We start from the raw sequence: 22772 nt of genomic DNA on the forward strand, positions 1-22772 counted from the left end.
CATTCGTTATTTATTATTACTTTGAGGTGTTACTACTGAAGTTTGTGAGAAGGCAAATGTTTTTACTATTGGGTTAGTAAATTCTCTGTGTGTTTGTTTTTAAATGTGGATTTAAAGCTTGGTTTATTTTTGATATGTTCTACCTGAGTCTTTTCTTTCTTTACTCGATTTCTTAGTTCACTTTCCTCTGAAGCTAATTTTTAAGGCAGTTTTGAAATACTGGTTGTAATTAGGACTCCTCAGTCCTTCAGCCCCTTTTATTGTTGATTCTACTGTTAAAAACCTATCTGCAGATGTGCATCAAGGGGTAAAAGATGAGAAGCTTATACCTTAAAATACAAGCATGCAATGCTATATTCTTGTTGAACCTAGTTGCAATGGTAACACCCTTTTTCTGCTGCTTTCTGCTTTTTATTACAGTTACAGTCAAAGATGTCATTTAATATGTTGGAAATATATTTTTGGTGCTCTTGTAATAACATTATAAATGATATAAACTTCTGTTCTACTTAAAAATGTCGTGTATATTTATGCTACTCTGTTGTGGAAAATAGGACTCTTTTTGCTTACTACAGCTTTTTTTTTTTCTGTATATCCTACCAGGCTCATATAGGAAATATATTAAAATCTAAATTTATTGGCTACAAGGATTTTGATACATTAATGTATACCTGTGCTGCAGAGTTTGACTTCATGGAAAAAGAGGTAATTTGATCAAAATAGATGATTATGGAAGAGGCAACCTTTTGTTTTATCTTAATTTATAAATTAAAACATCTGACAGCTGTAACCTCCTACTGCTGTCGTAAGTTCAAGTGCTTATTCGTGAATTTAGACACATTAATGAACTTAAGCTAAATGTAACTGGTTTTATTGCTTTTAAATGAGCAAAAAACAAAACCATATTTTGAAAGAAATGTGCTTGCTTGAATAAAAGTAGTGCTTGCTCAGGGATAAATGAAAAGTTACATTTCTGCAAACTTAAGATTTTATGTGGCTGTCTAGCTGGTTTTGAGTATATGGAAAATGTACTGAGAGCTGCAAAGGTCTTGTGTGGTAGATTCAGACTACAGAAGAGCATTGCAGCTTCGTAATGTGGCGTTAGTAGACTCTTTTTGGTTCATCGATATCTAAATAGGCATTTAGAACATTTATAGGTTACTTGACTCATACTGAAATTCAGACAGGATACAATCTACTTTTAGTCTTTGGATGACTTACCAAAGAACTAGGAGTAATTTAGAATCATAGAATGGTCAGGGTTGGAAGGGACCTTCAAAGATCATCTAGTCTAACCCCCCTGCAAGGAGCAGGGACATCCCCAACCAGATCAGTTTGCCCAGAGCCTCATCCAACCTGGCCTTGAACGTTTCCAGGGATTGGGGCTTCCACGACCTCCCTGGGCAACCTGTTTCAGTGTTCTACAACCCTCAGTGTGAAAAAAATTTTTACTGATATCTAATCTAAATCTACCCCCCTCTATTTTAAAACCATTACTCCTTGTCCTATCACAACAGGCTGTACTGAACAGCCTCTCCCCATCTTTCTTGTAGGCCCCCTTGAGGTACTGGAAGACCGCTATCAGGTCTCCCCGGAGCCTCCTCTTCTCCAGGCTGAACAGCCCCAACTCTCTCAGCCTGTCCTCATACAAGAGGTGCTCCAGCCCTTTTATCACCTTTGTGGCCCTCCTCTGGACCTTCTCCAACTGGTCCATGTCCTTCTTGTGTTGGGGGCTCCAGAACTGGACACAGTACTCCAGGTGGGGTCTCACCAGGGCAGAATAGAGGGGGAGAATCACCTCCCTCGACCTGCTGGCCATGCTCCTCTTGATGCAGCCCAGGATGAGGTTGGCCTTCTGGGCCGCAAGGGCGCACTGCCGGCTCTTGTTGAGCTTCTCGTCTACCAGCACTCCCAAGTCCTTCTCCTCAGGGCTGCTCTCAATCCATTCCCCACCCAGCCTGTATTTGTGCCTGGGATTGCCATGACCCAGGTGCAGGACCTTGCACTTGGCCTGGTTGAACTTCATGAGGTTGGCACGGGCCCACCTCTCCAGCCTGTCAAGGTCCCTCTGGATGGCTTCCCTCCCTTCCAGCGTGTCGACGGCACCACACAACTTGGTGTCATTGGCGAACTTGCTGAGGGTGCACTCTATCCCACTGTCCATGTTGCCGACAAAGATGTTGAACAGGGCCGGGCCCAACACGGACCCCTGAGGGATGCCACTCGTGACAGGTACTAATGACCCCAGTATTATGACCTCTAATGTGATTGCTGTGTGGAGTTTAAATTTGAATTTCTTTAAGTTTACTTTGTTGTTGAACTTTAAAATTGACATTTTACTCAAGGAAGAACTCTTTATATTGTTTTCTTTAAAATGACCATGCGAGTAATTATAGGTGGATGGAAAGCAATTAATGCAGTTTATTTCCATTTTAGACTCCAGTAAGATACACAAAGACTCTGCTATTACCAGTTGTTCTGGTGGTTTTTGGGGTAATCATCAAAAGGGTAAGTGATTAAAGGTCAATCACCTTTACCTTGAATTTATTTTTTTTATTTTTTTTAAGAGATCACTGTTTATTTTGACATGGGAAGAAGTTAGTGTGGTAGGTTAACTTTGGCTAGCTGCCAGGTGCCCACCAAGCCATGCTCGTGTTCCCTGAGGGCAAGGAGGAAGAAAGAGTTGAAAAATCTCATGGGTCAAGATGAGGACAGAGAGGTCATTCACCGATTTCCTGTCATGAATAAACCAGACATGAGTCGGGGAAGATTAATTTACTTTGTTGCCAATTGAAGATAAAAATAGGATTGTGAGAAACAAAAACAAAACTAAAACCACCTTCCCTCATCCCCATTCCCTTCTTTCCAGGCTAAGTGGGTCCCTCCCACAGGCTGCAGTTCTTTAAGAACTGTTCCAGCATGCGCCCTTTTCACAGGGTACAGTCCTTCAGGAACAGACTGCTCCAGCATGGGTCCCCCACAGGTTGCAGCTGCTGCTAGAAAACCTGCTCCTATGTGGGCTCTTCTCCATGAGCTGCAGTTTCTGCCAGGAGCTTGCTCTTCTGTGGGGCTCTCCATGGGTTGCAGCTTCCTTCAGGTCATGTCCACCTGCTTTGGCATGGGGTCCTCAATGGGCTGCAGGGTGGGTATCTGCTCCACCACAGTCCTCCGTGCGCTGTAGGGGGAAAACGTACATCACCATGGTCTTCTCGGCAAGCTGCAGGGGAACCTCTGCTCTGATGCCTGAAGCACCTCCTACCCCTCTTTCACTGACTTTGGTGTCTGCAGGGTTATTTATATCCCATTTTTCTCACTGCTCTCTCTTAAAGCTGCTGCAGAGTGTTTTTTACCTTTTCTTAAACATGATGTCGGCAGAGGCAATTCCATTGTCGCTGATGAGCTCAGCTTTGGCCAGTGCTAGATCTGTTTTGAATCTGTCTCTATCTGACATGGGGGCAGCCCCTGGTTTCTTCTCACAGAAGCCACCCCTGCAGCCTCCCTGCTACTGAAACCTTGCCATGTAAACCAATACAGTTAGATAAAATACATATTTTCAAAAATATTTACTTAAAATTCTGTGTTCTCTTTACATAGATTTTTGCAAAGGTCCAGTCTTGAGTCAGTGGTAAAACTTACTTTGAGGTTAAGAGACAGAAAAATTTCTGTCATTTAGCTGATGAGTATTATAACTGAAGTTTATAACTGTTTTTGCAAATTTGATTATATATAATTTGTGTAAAAACAACTTACAGTTTACACAGTAACAGATGGGATAACTGTTAACTGCCTGGCTAATTAAACATCCTCAAAAATAATTTTTAGCTAAAATATTACATGTCTTTATCTTAGCATTATCTCAAAATGAGATTATCCAGGAGTAGTTTAATTTAGCAAATGTTGAAAATGCTTTAAAATTATTTGGAAAGTTTATTCATACTTTTTGTTGGCTCCTGTTTTCTTCAGGCAATTAAATATTTTATATGGGCCTTATCTCAGGCAGGCCAATATGAAAAGTAAGTGTGGTCTTTTTTTTTTAATGTAAAACTGGATTTTCTGCTGGAAGTTTATTTGATTTGCTGTGTGCCAAATAATTCAGAATTCTACAATGTGTTTGTCCTTTTTGAAGGGTAAATTCTATACAGTTCAGTAACTGAATGGCTTGAAAGTACTATATGTCATATTTTTATAGGGTGTCTAAAACTAAGTTTAGCTGCTGAACTTAGTTTTAGACATCTTAACCCTCTTAACCCCAGATTTTCTATTTAATAATTTGTTTTTCTGCTCTGTTTCTTAAACAATATTTGTTTATGTGCCTATTCAGCTTTCTCCTATAAATAGTGAATGCAAATTCTTTCCTCCTCATTCTTTTTTTCCAGGTTATAAAGATACCTGAGTTTCATCTTTAGGAAGGGATCCCAACTGTATTAATTTTATTTTCTACATATCTGTAATACATGCTCTACCTGTCACAGCCATTTGACATCACTTGCTGATGCTGTGCTCAAGAGCAATCAATTTGTGCCATTGAATGTTGTCGTTTCCCTGACATATCTTGTTGCTTCCTGTTTTAATTTATCACTAATAATTTCAGTGATCTCTGCTTTCTATAGTCTAATGGCCATTATCAAAATTTTAACAGATGTGAGCAGGATTCAGCAACCTCTCTTCACAGAAGTTTTTGGAGAACAAAAGTATACAGGATTCAGACTCTTTTCTCATTTGTATTTCCTTCTGAGAGTCCAAAACCAACCTAGGTAGTACCTGAGTAGATGACTGACTCTTTTTTTGGTACTAGTACTCTTTCTCTTTTACATTACTGAACTTTCATTCTCTAAATAAGCTGTTGTGTCCATGAAATAATTCATGGAAGTAATTAAAAATCTGCTAAAATGAATTTTCAGATTTCTAAATAGATACAGGGATTGAGAGGGATAATTAGTGATTTGAAATATATTTCAAGGGTTGTTATAAAGAGGAAGAAAATTGTGTGAGTGCTGACTCATGCTTACTAGATTAGTTCAGTTGTCTAGTGCAACTATAGATTACTTTAAAGTAAAACCAGTGCTTCTGTAGTACGTAAACAAATAATATGATTTTCTGGTTTTTATTCAGAGAGGAACGCTTTAACCATGGTGAGGTAAGATTCTTTTCCTACGTGGTTTTATTTGTATGTTAATGTGATTTTGAAATACACATTGCAATGGTGTGATCCTGAATGTGTCCTTTCTTTGAAGGTAAATATTTACATCTTGAGTCCGGTACCTCACCAGAATAACTCTGGACTGTTGAACAAAAAAATATACTAGCTAATGGTGGGGTGGCAGTACAAGAGAGGAGTCTTTTGTGCTTTTGCTGTAGCAGTACAGACTCTGAAATTACGCTGGACCTTCCATTTTCCCTATATATAGAATGAGAAGGAGGTTGGTTCCTTTACCAGGGTTTCATGTGATGGATAGCGTTAAAATTCTGATTTGAAACATGCCATAGTGAAAATAATTCTACACATGGTTCTTTTAATAAAATTATGCAAAAAAAATGTAGTTGAATGACAGCTTTCTTATGTGGTTTCTTTATTTGCAATTGAGTCAGCAAGGATAGTGCAAATCTTAACAGCAGTTTATTTGTGGTTGTGCTATGAGAGAAATCTCATGCCATTCAAAATATGATATCAATTAGCTAGATAAAAGCACTGATTGCAAAAATGCCTCTGTGATTTACCACAGCACTTCCACAGGTAACATAGATTCAATGCTAGGAGTAGTGGGTGACATCTCTGATACTTTTTAACCTTTTGTGAGAATAATAAAGCAAACTGCTTGTGGTTGTGTGAGTACCAAGTATAATTTTTATTGGCTTCTTTCATTTCGTACTTAGGTATTTTAGGGATTAAATAGCAAGATCTCTTCACTGCTATAAAGAGGTTATACAAGAGATTTTACATATGTTATTGCCTGTTTATGTTTCAGGATCCTTTGCATAGCTAGCCATTTCTCCAGCTCCTTTTGGTGTTAATGTTTGTCCTTCCTGTTGTTCCATACCTTAGCATACTATGTGCACTTTACAAAACAGGTAACAGGAAGTCCTTATCGCTATCTGAAATGTGAAGATCTTTACTTTGACTTGGACTCTTTTTTTAGACAAGCTCGTCACTTAAGCTATACTGACAGTGAAGGTCTGTGTTTAAGGCACAAATAAGAAGTATGCAAATATTATGCTTCTGTGTGACTGTTTTGTTTTTATGTTTTTTTTTTTGCAGCTGGTATACCATGCGTTGCAGCTGTTGGCATACGGTGTCCTAGCGATTTTAATAATGAGATTAAAACTGTTTTTGACACCACATCTATGCGTTATGGCTTCCTTGGTGTGTTCAAAACAGGTAAGGTCTTTTTTTAGTCCTCTGTCTATCTCAGTACTTACAGTGTTAGCCAGATATTTGTCATAAAGCAAATTTCTGTGTGTGTAGTTGCTGAATCTGAGTGTACCAGTTAAAAATAAACCAGATTATATTGCCTGTCAAAAAAAATTATTCCATTCTGCTCTCTCCCCAAATAAAGCAAATGTCTTGTTTTATGCAACTTGTCCAATTGCATTATTGTATCAGTTAATATGCTCTGTATTGAGCTTGAGCATAGGGAGACATACACTGGATTTTACTGTATTTATGCATTTCTGTGCCATTGCAAGTTTTTTTAATTGACTATTACTTTTATCCAAACAGTGTTCGACTTGTTTACACTGTGTTTTCACAGCTCTTTAGAGCTTATTGCTTTGCATATTTTTTGTGTATTAATTCTTTCCAGAAGTATAGTTTTGAAGTCTTGCATGTTGAAAACATTTCAGCCTTAAAAATCAAAAGTTGTATGCCTAACTCAGAGTTAATTTTCCTAGCTTGAAATCATCCATAACATGAAATGTTACTAGATTTTCTCCAGATCTAAAAGATCTTAGAATTGGCTTTCCATGTTTCAGTATCTTTGTTTTTGAGAAGTGAACTTGATTGAATCTGTATCTAAATAGCTGTTTTAGAAGCTTTGCAGTTGCAGCAAAGGTACGGTAAGCAGTCCTTTGTCTGGGAAGCAGACAGGGAGGTAGATTGAAAACTGGCTGAAGGACTGAGCTGAGAGAGGGGGTGATCACTAGTATGAAGTCTGATTTGAAGGCCAGTGACTAGCGATGTATCCCAGCAGTCAATACTGGGTCCGGTCCTCTTCAACATCTTTTTTAATGGTATGGGTGATGGGGCAGAGCGCACCCTCAGCAAGTTTAGTGATGGCACAAAACTGGGAGAAGTGGCTGGTACACCAAATGGATGTGCTGCCATCCAGCAGGACCTTAGGCATACTGGAGAAATGGGCTGACAGGAACCTCATGCAGTTCAACAAAGGGAAGCACCAAGTCCTGCACTTGGGAAGTAACAACAACAAGCACCAGTGCCTACTGGGGGCTGCTCAGCTGGAAAGCTGCTTGGCAGAAAAGGACCTGGAGTTCTGCTGGACAGCAAGCTGGCCATGAGCCAGCAGTATACCCTTGCTGCAAAGAAGGCCAACAGTATCCTGGGGTGCACTAGAAGAAGCGTTGCTAGCAGGTTGAGGGAGATTCTTTCCCCTCTGTTCTCCAGTGATGAGACCACAACTGGAGTGTTGGGACCAGTTCTGGGCTCCCCAGTGCTAGAGAGGCATGGACATACTGGAGGCAGTCCTGTGAAGGGCCATGAGGGTGATTAAGGGACCGGAGCATCTCTGCTATAAGGAAAGGCTGACAGAGCTGGGACTATGCAGTCTGGAGAAGAGAAGGCTCAGGAGGATCTTCTCAATGTGTACAAATACCTGAAGGGACAGTGTAAAGAGGACAGAGCCAGGCTTTTTTCAGTGGTGCCCAGTGACAGGCCAAGATGTTCTCTTTGAACATCAGGAAACACTTTTTCACTCTGAGAGTGACCAAGTGCTGGCACAGGTTGCCCAAGGAGGTTGCGGAGTCTCCATCCTCAGAGATATTCAAAAGCTGTCCGGACATGGTCCTGGGCAACTGGCTATAGATGGCCCTGCTTGAGCAGGGGGGCTGAACCAGACGACGTTCAGAGGCCCCTTCCAGCCTCAGCCGTGTTGTGATTTTTGTGGAAAGTGTTATTTGCATTGCCCAAAGTAAGTATTGTCCATTGAAAGAGTGAAAGATTATGATTAATAGTGAGCTGGGCTTACTAACAAGAAAATAAGTTGGGAAAATAAGATGGGGAACTCATGAAAATGTCTGTATGGAGAACACCACCAGGAGGATGAGTAGGAGAAATAATCCAGTGCTAAGAACTGTGGCAGACATAATGAGGAAGAAGGAAAAGAGAACGATATTTGATAGAGTGGGGAAACTAGCAATGGCTGGGGAAGAAAATTAGGATTTTAGTAAAAAACCTGAGTTGTTAAGGTTGCTGTCCTTGAAAATGGAAGGGATACAAGAGTAACATTACAAAGTTCAATGGTGAAAATCTAGAGTGTCAGAACTGATGGTGTGCATACATTTCTGGCTGCCTTGTGTATGTGAAGTGTGATACAGACTATAGTGCCCAATAGACATTGTTTTTCCCACAATATCTGTGGTTGAAGCCTGCCCTAAAGGTGAATTAGGGTTATATGGTGAAGGAAATTACTGTCTGCACAACATCTAACAGCTGTGTTATACAGTTTGAAGATGGATGAATGAATGAGACAGAATTATACAAAGAGGAGAAAGCTGTCCGTTGTTAAGGCAGCTGAACAAATTATTCTTTCCCAGAAAATGGGATTGCTTCCCTGGATGTTCTTTCAGGGAAGTTCTTGATAATGCTGAACAGGATACACAGTATCAGTCTGCTTAAATGTTGTGCTCATCACTTTCTTGATGTCTCTTTTGTTAGTTGTCTTAGGTGAAAGTGCTGAGTGTTTGCTAGCATCAAACGAATCTGTACAGTGAACACATAAAATGCTAAAAACGTGTCAAAACCTCTTTAAAAAGTAACTTTATTCACCTTGTAACTGAGTAGTGGGACTCAACAGAAATTGAAATTCCTCTACACTTCTGCTATTCTTTAAGATTCACAGGTGTTCTTACAATATTTCTCAACTTCTAGTTAGTTGTTATTGAAGTATTGGTGTCCTCTTAGGTGATCTGGTTGTTTAATAAATAGCAGTTGCACTGTGGTTAATTTTTCTAAATGAACTTTCACAAAGTGTTTCTGAGTAATTTGAAATTAAGTTACTTGTCACAAGTCAGAAAAGCAAAACCAAAAAAGTCTATTTTCTTCTTAGATACAATTTCTAGAGAACAATTACAATATAAATTAACTCTATCCAAAGTTAATTTGTTCTTAGGTCTTCTTGTTTAAACTGTATGTTCCTAGAATAAAATTGATGGGCTTTTCTCCATTGTTATTATTGAAAATTTTTTATAGAACTTTCCTCTGGGTGAAGTTTAGAACTAAAAATATTTCTGTGTTTTGTGCCACAGTTAAAAAAGCCTCTCAGCCTTCTGTGAACTGAAAACCAAAAACGTCTGAACTGAGTTGTTTGTTTTTTTTTTTTTCCCATATGGAGAGAAATAACCTTTGAAAGATAGGAAAAAGGACCTTGCAAGTGGTAATGACTGCAAGATGAACTGCTAGGAATGGTTTCTATTAATATGTAGCTGCATTTGCTTTTTTCCTTATAGTAAGTTAGCCGCTACATGGCAAGTTAGTAAAAGTTTTCAGCTGGTGATCTTTGTATTTCTTTTTTTTAAAGCAGCTGAGTAATGGCACTACAGTAATTCTTCCTGGATCATTATGCTTTTTGTTTTAGTACTGCAACTAAAGTCCTCAGGCCAGTTAATGAAAACTAGTGCTATTTATAACCGTTGCCTTTTGAATCTTGCAAGGGTGCCATGTTATCACTGTGTAAATATTGGAAGAAGGACAGGTTCAGAGTATTTTAGCAATATTTTCTTTTCTCTGTTTCCAACTGCATTTTGGCCCTTGCTGTTTCCTATAGTTGTAGAGCAAGAGTAAGCTTCTTGAGAAGCTAAAAATGCAAATGTTAACCTATTTTGGGAGCTGCCCCTGTTGGACCAAATGGCTCAGGTCCTGTGACCTTTTCTTCCTCCTTTGCAGCATTGTGAAGGCATAGTTGGTTTGAAAGAGATAGGTCTGGAATGCTAGGGAAGGTAAGGCTTTAGATTACTGCAATTTGGACAGTTCTGTGCAGAAAATTGTAAGTGACCAGCTGCCCCATATTAGGGGGAATTATACTATCCTGAATGGAAATTTTGAAAGCAAAGGAAAATAGCTGGAGAAAGACTTAATGTATTAATTTGAGAAAAACAAATAAAAAGCCTTGAATCAATATAAAAACCACATGAGGAACAGCATCCTATAAAAGAAACACTTCGTTTGCATTGTGTATATGTTCGACCATTTTAGGCTCTTTACATAAATAAAATAGTGTTAAATTTAGATAATTTGAACATTAATGACATTTTATAAAAGCATTATAGGAATGTGATTTTCTTTGATTTGAAAAGCCATGGAACTCAATAAAGAATTCCCAAATTCTAACATGTTCTTGAAGTGAGATTTTTGCAACTGTTGGTAAAAAGGAGGTTTCCTCATGTAGAGCAGCGTACAAATGAATTCATTTCCCTTCATCCTTCCAGATCATTTCTCTTTATCCTTCCAGACCTACATAGTAGTAAGGCATATCTGGTTTGCCTGCATAGTATTGCTGTTCTTACTGGAGTGTTTAGCAATTCTTTGAGGATGAGAGTAGAGCACACTGTATTTTTGGAGAGGTTCCTTGACATTTTAGATCATCTACAGTAGTCTGTGGTTAGTTTATAACAAAGGTAACATACATTACTAATCGGTGTAGTCAGCCTAGTGGGAGGTTTACTGTGAAACTTTATTTTATCATTTTATACTTTAATTTAAAAAAAATGGGTAAGGATACTCAGAATGAAAAGTATTTATTTAGTGCAGGTTTGATATTTTTGAAATATGAAGCATTGCTTCGAATTAACAATAGCTTTAAAAGTAAAAAGTAATTAATATTTTGTAATATTTAAGGTTTAAGTCAAATATGGATGAGAGATAGTGTCCTTGCTCGTACTAAACTTCCAGGTGGCATATTCGATACTTAACTACCAATTTCACATATTTATGAGTATTTGCTTAGAGCCTTCAGCAAACTATCTTTAGGAAAATATACAAGGGTCATCTTTTTCAGTTCAAGAAAGGGAAGAGTAGGATATAGAGCAACATCAACCTTATATCCCCAAAGTCTGCTTTTCTGATTAATTTTCAGAAGTTTGCAGTACAATCTCTAATCCATATACTACAGTTAGAAATGATGTAAATAGGAGGTAAGATACTGTAAAAGTGCAGTTAGCATTATTGAATTGTCTTGACTTGCAAAATTTGACATTTGAACTACAACTTTAAAAGCTACATTAATGTAAATTTTATTTTTTGTACAATTACAAATACAATGCCCTAGATTTGGTAAACATGAATACTTCTTATGAAGTCTCATTGAAGTTTAGTGGAGAAGCAATGGCGGAGATGTTTCATATTGTAATATGTTAGGTTCCTTATAGAGAAATAAAAATGAATTGTGCTTCATGTAACATTATGGAATTGTTGTCTAGAAATTAATTGATTCTTGCATTTCAGTTGTTTGGATGGCTCTTCTGTAAAATCCAGCCCAAAACGTTGGTCTTTGCTATTTTAGCATTGATGGCAATAGAGGGATCAGCAAACCTTCAAACTCAGTGGAACATCATGGGAGAGTTTAGCAATTTGCCACAGGAGGAACTTTTAGAGTGGATACAAGTCAATACCAGACAAGGTAAACTACTTAATAATGTATGATGTTCCCCAATTACTGTGAAATGCAACGATAGAACTTGGTATGAATGACTGCAGAGGTATTGCTACTATCTGTGGCTTTGCCTTGGGACTATCCTAAAGCCATGGTTTAGTTGCATATACTTGTCCATATAGAAGCTATCTTAAATGAAAAAAAAAACCCACCAAAAGCTTGCTTTGTTAGACTCCAGGCTATCAGTCTGGAGGTTCTAGCCACTGATGTAGTATTTCACAATAAAAGTGTTTTTGCAAAGTCCAATTAAAATACATTTTTACTTATATTACAGTGGTGCTGTGTGTGGGTCCGCAATCAAAATTTTGCTAGAATAAATTTCAAAGTGTGTGCATTGAATTTGCACTTGTGCTTTTACTAAAATCAGTACAAGTGTCAGAAAACTAGCTGGAAACAAGGTAGTTACCTTTTTAGCAGGAAGATACTTTAAAGCCAGAGTGGACTGAGATTTCATTGCTGATTCAGCAATGGTGTAAGAAGTGACAAATAAAAACTTGTTGTCATAACAAATATGTTATTCTACCAATCAAAGAAAAATAAGATGTATTAAATCTCCATTCTTAGATATTTAGTTATTGAATGACTTATATTGAGTTCAAGGTTTTTAAGAGAAAAAAAAAATGTTTTGTGCATCTCCTGTTGGTGCCATGTAAGGCCTTTTCAAAAACAGTACCCTACCCTCTTTATGTTTTTCTACAGACTTACTGGTTAGATATGTGAAGATTGCTTCTCTGCTTTCACTGCTTGATTCTTCCTTTCAAACATGCCTTTCATTCTGTATTTCAGATGCAGTTTTTGCAGGAGCAATGCCTACAATGGCAAGTGTTAAACTGTCTACACTTCGTCCTATTGTAAATCATCCTCACTATGAAGATGCAGGATTAAGGTGAATTTTGAAGTTAAGAATCTGGTTTTATTTGCTACTAATTCTCTTAGTGTTGGTAATATACAGTAGGAATGGCATCACATTATGCTGTAAAATGTTTTAAAACCCCGTAGAACTTGATTTGTTATTTCAGTCAGATTGAAAACACATACAGTGCTTCTTCAGGTTTTGTGTTTTTCAGAAAGGATGTACTGTAGGATAGATATAATTTCAAACATATATACAAAAGAATCAGACTGTAATTATGGAATTGGGATTAATGTGTAGTATTATATCCTTTCTAGTTACTCCTGATGTTGTAGACAGACTCAATGTTTTTTTTTTTCTCAAGATGGCCAGTTTAGTTTTTCCTATTATCTTTCTGTGATTAGTTGTCTTTTTTTTTTTTCTAATTACTGAAGTATAAGACTATTTGAAACTGAAATTTTGTAATGGAATTACTGAGTTTTGTACTTTTTTATTTTCAAAGTCAGGTTATTTTTCTGAATTGAAATTGATTTATCTGAAAAGGTCATTAATTTCATGTTTTAATTTTAATATATTGTAGCATCTTTTTTTTTTTTTTGTAATTTGGTAAAACTGGTCAAAAAAAAATCATAACAAGAAAAAAACATGATAGAGAGTGGTAAATGAGAAAAGGAGGTGATTCATTTTACATGCCTTGTGTCCTTAGTTCTGTGTCTGTCATTAACTGGCTTTAACTTCTAGTCAGCCCTGGGCTGGTCCTGCAGTTGGACTAGATCATAATTGTAGGTCCCTTCCAACGGAAATATTCTATCCAGTATCTAACTACAGAAATATAGGACAGGGTGTGTTTGGGGAAAATAAGCTAGAGATGGTGCAGTATGAGAAAATGAACAGGAGTTAACAATGTCATGCTTTGCACAATCAAAGGAGGATATTGCCAGGTAATATAAACAGGGTCAGGGTTTACAAGTGATGTTTTTGCTTGATTCAGCAGAAGCAGACATCAGGTCTTGCACTCTGCATTAAAAAAGTCCGAACATGGGCAATGAGTATGACCTTTTGTGAACAGACTGGGCAGTTTCTTCTGATCACCTCCAGTCCAAGCAAGGTCATTTCTAGCCTTGAATATTGTATGGTGAATGCATTGCTTTGACATCTTTACATTTCTGTTCACAGTAACCATGGATCTTGTTACAAAGTTGTCTCTGCTACAGAAAAATCAAAGGGCTGTATACATTGTTCTTGAAATCATTATCACATTAAAGCAAATGGCACTATTACTTTGTTTTAGCCTAGTTGTCTTGTGAAATAAAAAGCCTTCCTGTCCAGTCTAAAGTTAAAGCTTACAGTTTCATGCTATGTTGCTAGCTAACTTTTATATTTCTCTTTTTGAAGGGCAAGGACTAAAGTAGTGTATTCCATGTACAGTCGAAAACCTGCAAAAGAAGTAAAAAGAGAATTGATAAAACTAGGAGTGAATTACTACATTCTAGAAGAGTCATTGTGTGTAAGCAGAAAAAAGTGAGTAATCTCTCTCTTTTCTCCTAAGAATGGTATGCTCTTCAAATATGTAGCATAAGGTTCATATCAAATAGTAGTTTTGAAGTGTTGATCTGTGTCCAAAATACATTTTTGTCCAGCATCTCCAGATATTGATAAGTATTATTAACTTTACACACATTAGCAACCTTGTGGTCTTTGTGTGCACCTGAAGAGCTGTGTTGTATGTATTTTTAAACTTTACTGTAAATGCAGAAGAGATTCACAAAGGAAACAAGACATTGTTCTGTGATGGCAGGAAGTGTGTGTGTGTAATGAAAGCCTAGTATGAATAAAAGATGCAGAATAAAAGATAGTTTGAGCACCACAATATTATGCTATGCTTCCCCCCCGCCCCCTTTTTTGGCCTTTGGAAAACTGTTTGTTTGGATTTTTATTTTATTTTCTTTGAATTTAGAATAAAATGAAATTAATCTGTTCTGTGCTATTTTCTTTGACAAAACTAGGAAACTCTCAGTAATTCTAACTTTGAAAGATAACTGTGCAGGGAATTTATTTTGATTATGTGCCTTAATAAAAAAGCAAGAAATTACTACTTTTTTGTTTGTTTTTTTTTTTTTTTTCCAGAAAAAGGTGGTTTATTTATTGAGTTTTCTTTAGAAATGTTAGGAGTGTGGACATCACCCTCCATTTTATAGGAAGTTTTAAAGGTCCCTGGTAATGTATGTTGTATAATATGAGTTGGTTTATATCCTCCTCCAAATTTATTCTTATTAATTATATAACCATAAGGGCAGACAAATTTTACACATTCTCAATACTGTTTTTTAAATTACTACTATATTTATTGATTTTGTAATCTGATAAGAATTTCTAGTGTAAAGACAAACTTAAAAAAATATAGATGGCACAGTCAAGATTCATAAGGGGATTATAAAACTGAGTTTGGCAAGCTGTATGGTTTTTGATGGCATTTCTTTATTTCTCTTTCCATATTCATGTTTTCTAGGCCTGGTTGCAGTATGCCTGAAATTTGGGATGTCGAAGATCCTACTAATAGTGGCAAAATTCCTTTATGTACCCTTATGAGCAAGGATTCTAGGCCGTATTTCATCACAGTATTTGAAAACAGCAATTACAGAGTCTTGAAGATTCCAAAGGAATAACATTTCAATGCAAAGAACCATCAGTCTTTCAGCTTTTTAAACTAGTAACTATAAGAATTCTAAATCAGAAATACCTTTTCTACTAGACTTAAAATGGAAAAATGTGTATTTTATTTTTTACCACTTCCAGTGAATTCTGATTATAGAAATATCTTAAACCTAACAGTTTGGATATCTATTTCAGGGTCAGTCCCTTAAGATTTGCTATGCAAATGATTATATGTTTGCACATTTTACTTAACACTGATCCAAAAAGAGTTAAAAAGTAGCTATGGAAAGTAACTCCATTCTCAAAACCAATGATATTGTGAAATGGGACTGTCAGAATGTCTTAGCAAAGCACGTTTGTTTAAAGCTTTGGTGCTAGAAGCTAGGAACAAAGGAATGGTGCTATAGCATCTGACATCACATTTCTCATGTCGCTTACGTTACTCATCTCCCTTCTGGGCAAGGTGATACTAGAAATTCTCTTTAAAAGTTGTGTAGTTTCACTAGTCATATCTGGGAAAAGTACTTTTTTTTCTTTGAGAGGATTAAGAACATTCATCGTTTTTGGATCACTTAAAACATGCTTTTAAGCTTGCTTTTGAAATGCAAAAGTTTGTAGGCAGACTTGAAACTTCATTATTTACGTGCATGTTCTTGCAATCTTGCTGATATTAAAAAAAGAAGACTAATAAGGGTAATGTTTGCAGTGAGCAATAGTTTAGCTTCTCAGTGTCCAAGGATTTTTAGCAGTCTTATGCATTCAGAATAAGCTGGCATAATACACATGAAATTTTTAAGGGAAAATGCTTTATTCAGGAAAAATCTATCATAGCCTTAGAAAGATACTAAAATAATTCCTTCACTGCCTTAACTAGACCTTCAGCGCCTAACCTGATAAGAAATTACTTTCAAAATTTATGCCCTATTTTATTTCCCCATGCACTAGATCCCGCCTGAGTTTTATCATCAGCATTAAAGAAAAACAAAATTTTACCCAGTTGTGATATGGATATAGTCAGTCGTGTGGGTATAATTGCTCCAACATTATTGGACTGGTTCTGCAGTTTTTGTGTTATCTTGGTGTCACACCGACATTGTAGGTAATAAAGAATTCAGAGAATTCCCTTTCCGAGATACCCAGTGCAAGGACACCCTGTAGTCGTTTAACTGACTTGATAGAGTTTTTCTATGTTTATTGCTATTGGGAATTATCACAGTAATGATGATTCTACAGTATAAGACTTCAAAAGTCTAATGTTTCTCTGTATATCATTCATGTTTTGGCTTTTTTTGGCATTTGGTTTTTTTTTATTCAGACATCAATCTATTGTTATAACTGAGTTTTTTAGCCCTAATAGCATCTAGCAACTTAGATGCTATAGGAATAACATCAGTCATGCCTGTAACAGTATCAGTTAAATGGAAACCTATGATAAAGTAGTAATGTAACAACTGATCAGTATTCTAAGACTTCTTATTTTTTTTTAAATCTGTTTTATTGAGAGAGTGAGGGAGAATGGCTGAAAGTGCATTAGCTTTTTAACTTTTACAGACTAGATTTTGGAAAAATTTCTATAAGGAAACTATCACAAAAAGGGCTTTTGGGAAGTCACTTTTTAAAATGTTAATTGATTTCAAGGAAGCAGGACAAAAGTCTTTATATAAACATTGTGACTAGTGTTACAGCACAAAAAGGTACTGTATTTTTATGAAGTTTATGCCAACTGTTGACATGTACTTGTGTGGTTAAATAAAAAAGATGGAAATTGTTCTCATGTTTCTGATGGATGTTACATTTCTGCTCTCAGTCTATTAGACTGAAGTTTAATATACTTACCTCAGCAGATATGATTGAAGCTAAACCCTCAACTAAACAGTGCATGGAAGTGCTTCAGATAATTAAACCAAACTCACACACCTCTTTCCAGCCTCCTTTTTGTTTGGAATATCAGTGCAGGAATATGTGAAAAGACAGTGAGAAGACGTCAAATACCTATTTACAAGCAAAATTAATTTGGAAGACAGTTCAAAATTATTCTCTTTTTGTTCTAGGTTTCTAAACTCAGGTAATCAAGAGTGAAGCCCAAATACTGGTAGAATTTAGAAACTTTTGAAAGTTAAGGTTCGAAGGTGAACTTTAGTAAAAATATTCCTCATTTTATGGTGAGGCTGTTGTTACTGAGTACGTGGCCAGACACTAAATTTTCAGCTTATGTTAAGGGATATTGTATCATTCTTTTTTTGAACTGGTCTTAAACCCAAGTAATTATTGTCATGTAATGTTAAGATGATAAAATCTAGTAATGGAAAAATATGAAGTAAAAAAATGCAATATATAATTGTAGGGAAGAAATGTGGGGATTCTTGAATTGTATGTATCATGCTATGAATTTCTTGTCATCTCAGTAATTTGCTCTCAATTCCAAAGGGGAAGGAATTTGAATTTAAATAATACAACATTTTACATGTAGGAACACCATATTAACATTATGCTTATCACTGCACTTGAACCAGAAAACAGAAGTTTGAGATTTCTTAGCTCTCACTGAAGTTGTTTTTGCTTTTGGAAGATCCTAATGAGTAAATCTGGTAACTCGAGTATGTTCATTTTTAAATATGCACTGGCCTTGACGTGATTCAGGCACAGGAGTGGGACACTTCGGTACCTGAAAACAGTTTCCATGACATTCTAATAATATTAGAATCACACAGATTTCTCTGTTGGAATCTGAAACATTGCTACCTTTGAGTGCAATAAATTTCTTCGGTACAATGGGCACAATTACAATTTGGTATCAAACTTCTGATAATTGTAATATTTAGTAAAGAGACCAAATGAGGCACCTTTGTGAAAAAAAGGTGCTAAGTCCCCATTCACTACTGCCTTGCACTTCATCATTCTCACCTACTGTTTAAAAAAATGCCTTTGCTTTTGCCTGTTTTTGCAATTCAGCTTAAACAGTGAAACTAAATCAGTCGATGTATCTTGGATTTTTATGATTAAGACATTGAGTTTCACAACACAGGACTTGCTCCAAGTGAAGTAAACTCCTTCAGCAAAAGCAAATACGTAAGGAAGAGTATAAACAGGGTTGTCAGAAATCAGCATTGATGAAAGCAATTACAAAATGCTGATTATGACTTGGGACCTGTGTTTTCAAATTGCATTGTTGTGTAGTTTCTATGAGTGCTGTTGTTTGTTACATAATGTGAAAGATGCAGTAAAACAGCATCATGTTTTTAAACCCAAATGAATAAGGACAAAGGAATCCAAATCCTAACTAATGCTTTTCTTTGTAAGCTTTATTATTGTACTATGAGGAAAGAGTAGGATGGCAGATGTGGTGTGAAAGGAAGATTTTACTGTTTGAATATTAATAGAGTTTAGATGTTAAGGAATAATTATACTTTGAGTGAAATTAAGACTTGGGGCATAAAATGGCATGCAGAACTTCTAAATCTGAGAATTGATCAGCTGTGCAGGAATTGCATGCACAGTGAAACCTCTCAGTGCTATGATAAACAAATTCTCTGCTATATCTGTATGACACAAGCACTTCTATTTCTGTACAAAGTCAGCAATTATGATAAACTGTCTGTAGCAGAGCTTTAAGCTGACCTGTTGGGTTGGAGTAGAAGGATTTAGAGGGTTAGGCAGAATGTCCTGCCTTCACAGCAACTTGGCTTGTTTCTGATCTTGTGCTGTAATTCTCCATTACAGACAAAATTCATATAATGTCTGAAATCATTCGCTTTTGAGTGGTTCATCATGTTGTAGTTTGACAACTTTGTTACTTCCTATTACAGCATGTAATTGCCAAGACATCATGAGATATGGATAGAACGCACAGAGTGAATGAATAATACTTGTTTCCTATCTGGCTGAGGACTCGGGTAGAATCCCTGTGGCCAGTCTTCCAGCCTGTCAAGATTGTCAATGTAGGAATTGATTCTGGCAGTGCAAGTAGCGCTTGTTTTGCCTGTTTGTCACAAAGAGCAAGATCTATCTTTTAGCCTGAAGGACACAAAAACACTTACTGGATCTAATTTAAAGGTAACACTGAGCCTGAAACAGGACGGCTTCTAAAGGGAAAACCTCTCTCCTTTTGATGTTCATCTGAAAGGAAGGAAGTCACTCAAGTTCATTCTTCAGGCTTGACCATGCTTATTTTCAAAGCCAGTGCACCAAATTCTTACCTTCATTACTAATTACTGCTGTGTTCAGGCACCTGAGCGGTATCAGCTTCATGTTACTGAGCAACTGGTTGCTCAGCTTCTCTGACTACAGGTCCCTAGAGTGTCTTAGGATGCAGTTAGTAAACATTATTTGCAAGCAGTTAGTGTTTTGCTGCAGACATCTCTGCCCGAGTTCTGCAAAAAAACCAACAACTAGCCTCTTCTGAAGGGTTGGCTTTTATAGTTTAACTATTCCTAAAAATCCAATTTTGTTTTTCTTAGCTAAAAAAAGGTAGCAAAGGTTGAAAATACCCCAGAGTAGGAGGCCACCTGTTTTTTTTTCCTGAATTAGCTTTAGGATGGTGCTTGAATTACTGCCTTGCTTTTATTTGATTTTGATTATGAAAATATAATGCATCTATATTTGGAGGTTTATCTTCCACTGCTCATAAAAATAAGCTGAAGTTAGAATCAAGCTTAGTAGCTGGGTAGAGTAGAAATTTTTGTATTCCTGGAATATTTCAAAGGCCATTCAACCCGAAACACAAGTTGTATAAAAGCGCTGGGAGTAGATGTTTTCCTTAACCTTAATTTTCTTTGTGCTAGATCCTTGCTGGATTTAGCTGCAATTATCGTGCTACACGCTGCTGCATACAGCATCTTTGATTTGGCACTTTTTGGCCATTTTTGTGTTATTACATAACTTAAAAGGAATAAATATGTTGAGAAAGGAGAAATGGTAACAAGATGATCAAAAGCAAGTTGTATTCAACGACTTCTTAGTTCAGCATTTTAACCTCAGAGTTTACTGCCCTCAATGCTTAAAATCAATCAAATGTTACTCAGCAAGTGGTGCTGTCATGATCTGTAACTAATTTTTAAACTAATAAGGTCTTGGCTGTTTACTTGAATAGTTGCAGGTTTGTTTCATCCCTTAAGTTTTTGCTTGAAATAAAAAGGGATGGTAAAGATGCTTTTGAATTAGGAGCCTGTGACACGTGTTGCCTGCCTTTGAACCCTTGATGTGCACCTGAATTGATAATTGAATCTAGAAAGAAATCTGTCAGCACCGATGGTTTGATGGTTTGTTTTGTAAGGTTGTCCTTACACATGAGGAAGTAGTGAAGCAATAAAGTTCCATTGAAATAAATTGAAAAGCATAAATATTGTCGTTGTCAAGGTGCAGCAGGACTGCTGAAAGGAAACATGGTTTTAATAAAGTCAGACTGTATTTGAAATGTGTTTTTCTGGGTTTTTTTTCCGTGTTCTATTTCACCTTATTCTGTCTCACTTCAATGCTGGGAAATGGGATAAAACTGAACAGAATAGAATTGAGCAAAATTGAATAGCTGAAACTGAGAGAAGGTTTTTTGTGTCTTCCTGATGTGACCTGTTTTTTCTAAACCTTGTCAAAATCCTTGGCTCATGTCAATGAACTAGGTGATGGAAGCTGTCCATGTTTCCAGGTGTTCCTGTCTGTTGTCATTCTCCATTGCTCTGCAATTCATTTATCCATGAATTAAAAAGAGCCTGGACTTTTTACAAGGTTGAACCTGGAGTACACACAGTCATCAGGACCTCACAGAAAGGGTAACAAGCACAGGTGGAGGAAAAAAAACCACACACACACACGTCCTTTGTGTTTGTTCATGTGGTCTGAAAATAACTTTCTTGGCTACAAATTCTGTATGTAGCAGATCTCAGCTAATTTCTGTGACACAGGTGCTCTGCTGCGCTGTAATGATAGGAACCAAAGTGGGTGTATCGCAGCTATGATCAGACCGTGTTGTCTTCTGTGTGGTCTTGAACTACTGACCTGGTAGGAGCTGGATTTATTTTTAGTGAAGACTAAGCTCGTTGCTACTAACCTCATCAGGAAGTCCAGAAGTGTGTTTTACTGAAGAATCGATTCAAGCTACTATGAATCAGAATGACATCTTGTGTTGTGTCAGAGTGGTGGTTTGATCGAGTTTCCCGTACTTTGACTGCAATTTAAGAGCCCTTTGGAGAAATGCTGTGTACTGTTTCATGGTATAATCCCTTGGAAGGGGTGTAGTCTCATCTATCTAATTCCCTTAACCAAGTAGAAGAGCACAGAGGAGGCACACTGGAGAGGAAAGAACTTTCTGCACTCAAAATACTCTTATTTATTACCAATTTTATAGGAGACTATTTAGAATTAGGGTGCTTCTCAAGGTTGTAGCCGAAAAATGGGGAATTATCAGGATTGTTAGTCTCTGGGAACATAATGAACACGCTTTAGCACAAAAGAGATGAAGGACTGGCTTTTCAAAGGTCGTGAATGATTTTGTGTGCCTTCATTCTAGGGTGCACAGTCATGGCCCAGCTTCCAGAAAGAAATATTGGTCAGGCCAGTCTCCCAGAATTGGCTGCTTAAAGCAAAACTTTAACCTCCAAATCTTGTTTAAAAAAGAGAGAAACTGATATCCTACTAGTATCTTTCTCAGTGTTATTTGTATAACAGTAGCTACAGTAAGTCTTGGAAATGTTTCAGGATAAAAATTTGTAGTTTAAAAAAAAAATCTGATCCTCAATGAGCGCTTTTTCAAGCTGCTCTTCTGCTTTGAATGCGGGACTAGAGCTTGGTAATTGTTTTTTGCTGCCACATGAAGAATTACACAATCCTTCTGCTCTGAGGCTCCTTTTTCTCTTTTTTCATTTTTTTTTTCCTTTCTGAGGCTTATAATAAAGTACATTGAGACAAGACACTGAAGAAGAAGCAGGAGGATGTTGTTCTGCTATGCTAAGTATCTCAGTTGGATAGCTTTCGTGGAGAGCTGTGCTTAATGAACATGTTGCCTATGCAATCCCTCCTGGACTCGGAGTTTTTGAAACAGAGGACGACATAACCGGAGTGTTTATAACAACAAAATTTGAGTTATTTGTGGTTGGTGATGTTATTTCATGGCACTGTTGTTTGCCAGCTTAACTGCCCAGAAGAAGTGGATGCCCCATCCTTGAAAGTGTTCAAGGCCAGGTTGGACGGGGCTCTGAGCAACACGCTCTAGTTGAAGATGTCCCTGCTCCTTGCAGGGGGGTTGGACTAGATGGCCTTTAAAGGTGCCTTCCAACCCGAACCATTCTATGATTCTATGATCTGTGCAGAGCAAGCAACTATGATGGAAAGTTATCTGCTATGTGCTCGCCTATTTACATTTCACAAATTGATAAAAACTGTGATGCTTTTTG

At 37.0% G+C, this 22772-nt stretch overlaps 1 protein-coding gene across 3 annotated transcripts in view; it reads left to right on the forward strand.

The window, feature by feature from the left end:
* DPY19L1 (dpy-19 like C-mannosyltransferase 1) overlaps positions 1-20791 on the forward strand; it is a 56784-nt gene extending 35993 nt beyond the window's left edge. Inside the window, exons 15-24 of one of the 3 annotated variants that reach the window (XM_086742972.1) lie at positions 604-705; positions 2437-2508; positions 3964-4013; positions 5113-5137; positions 6257-6376; positions 11672-11846; positions 12666-12765; positions 14128-14253; positions 15242-15309; positions 20169-20791. In XM_086742972.1, the coding sequence (XP_086599098.1) occupies positions 604-705; positions 2437-2508; positions 3964-4013; positions 5113-5137; positions 6257-6376; positions 11672-11846; positions 12666-12765; positions 14128-14253; positions 15242-15309; positions 20169-20185 (855 nt within the window). In that variant the 3' untranslated portion in view covers positions 20186-20791. Of the gene's footprint in view, positions 1-603; positions 706-2436; positions 2509-3963; positions 4014-5112; positions 5138-6256; positions 6377-11671; positions 11847-12665; positions 12766-14127; positions 14254-15241; positions 17158-20168 lie in introns of those variants that run through there. The other 2 variants (XM_086742971.1, XM_086742973.1) reach the window with 2 other exon arrangements.
* Positions 20792-22772: the final 1981 nt, after the last annotated feature.

Source organism: Chlamydotis macqueenii, chromosome 2 (genome assembly GCF_036417535.1).
Source record: "Chlamydotis macqueenii isolate bChlMac1 chromosome 2, bChlMac1.mat, whole genome shotgun sequence".
Classification (NCBI taxonomy): domain Eukaryota; kingdom Metazoa; phylum Chordata; class Aves; order Otidiformes; family Otididae; genus Chlamydotis; species Chlamydotis macqueenii.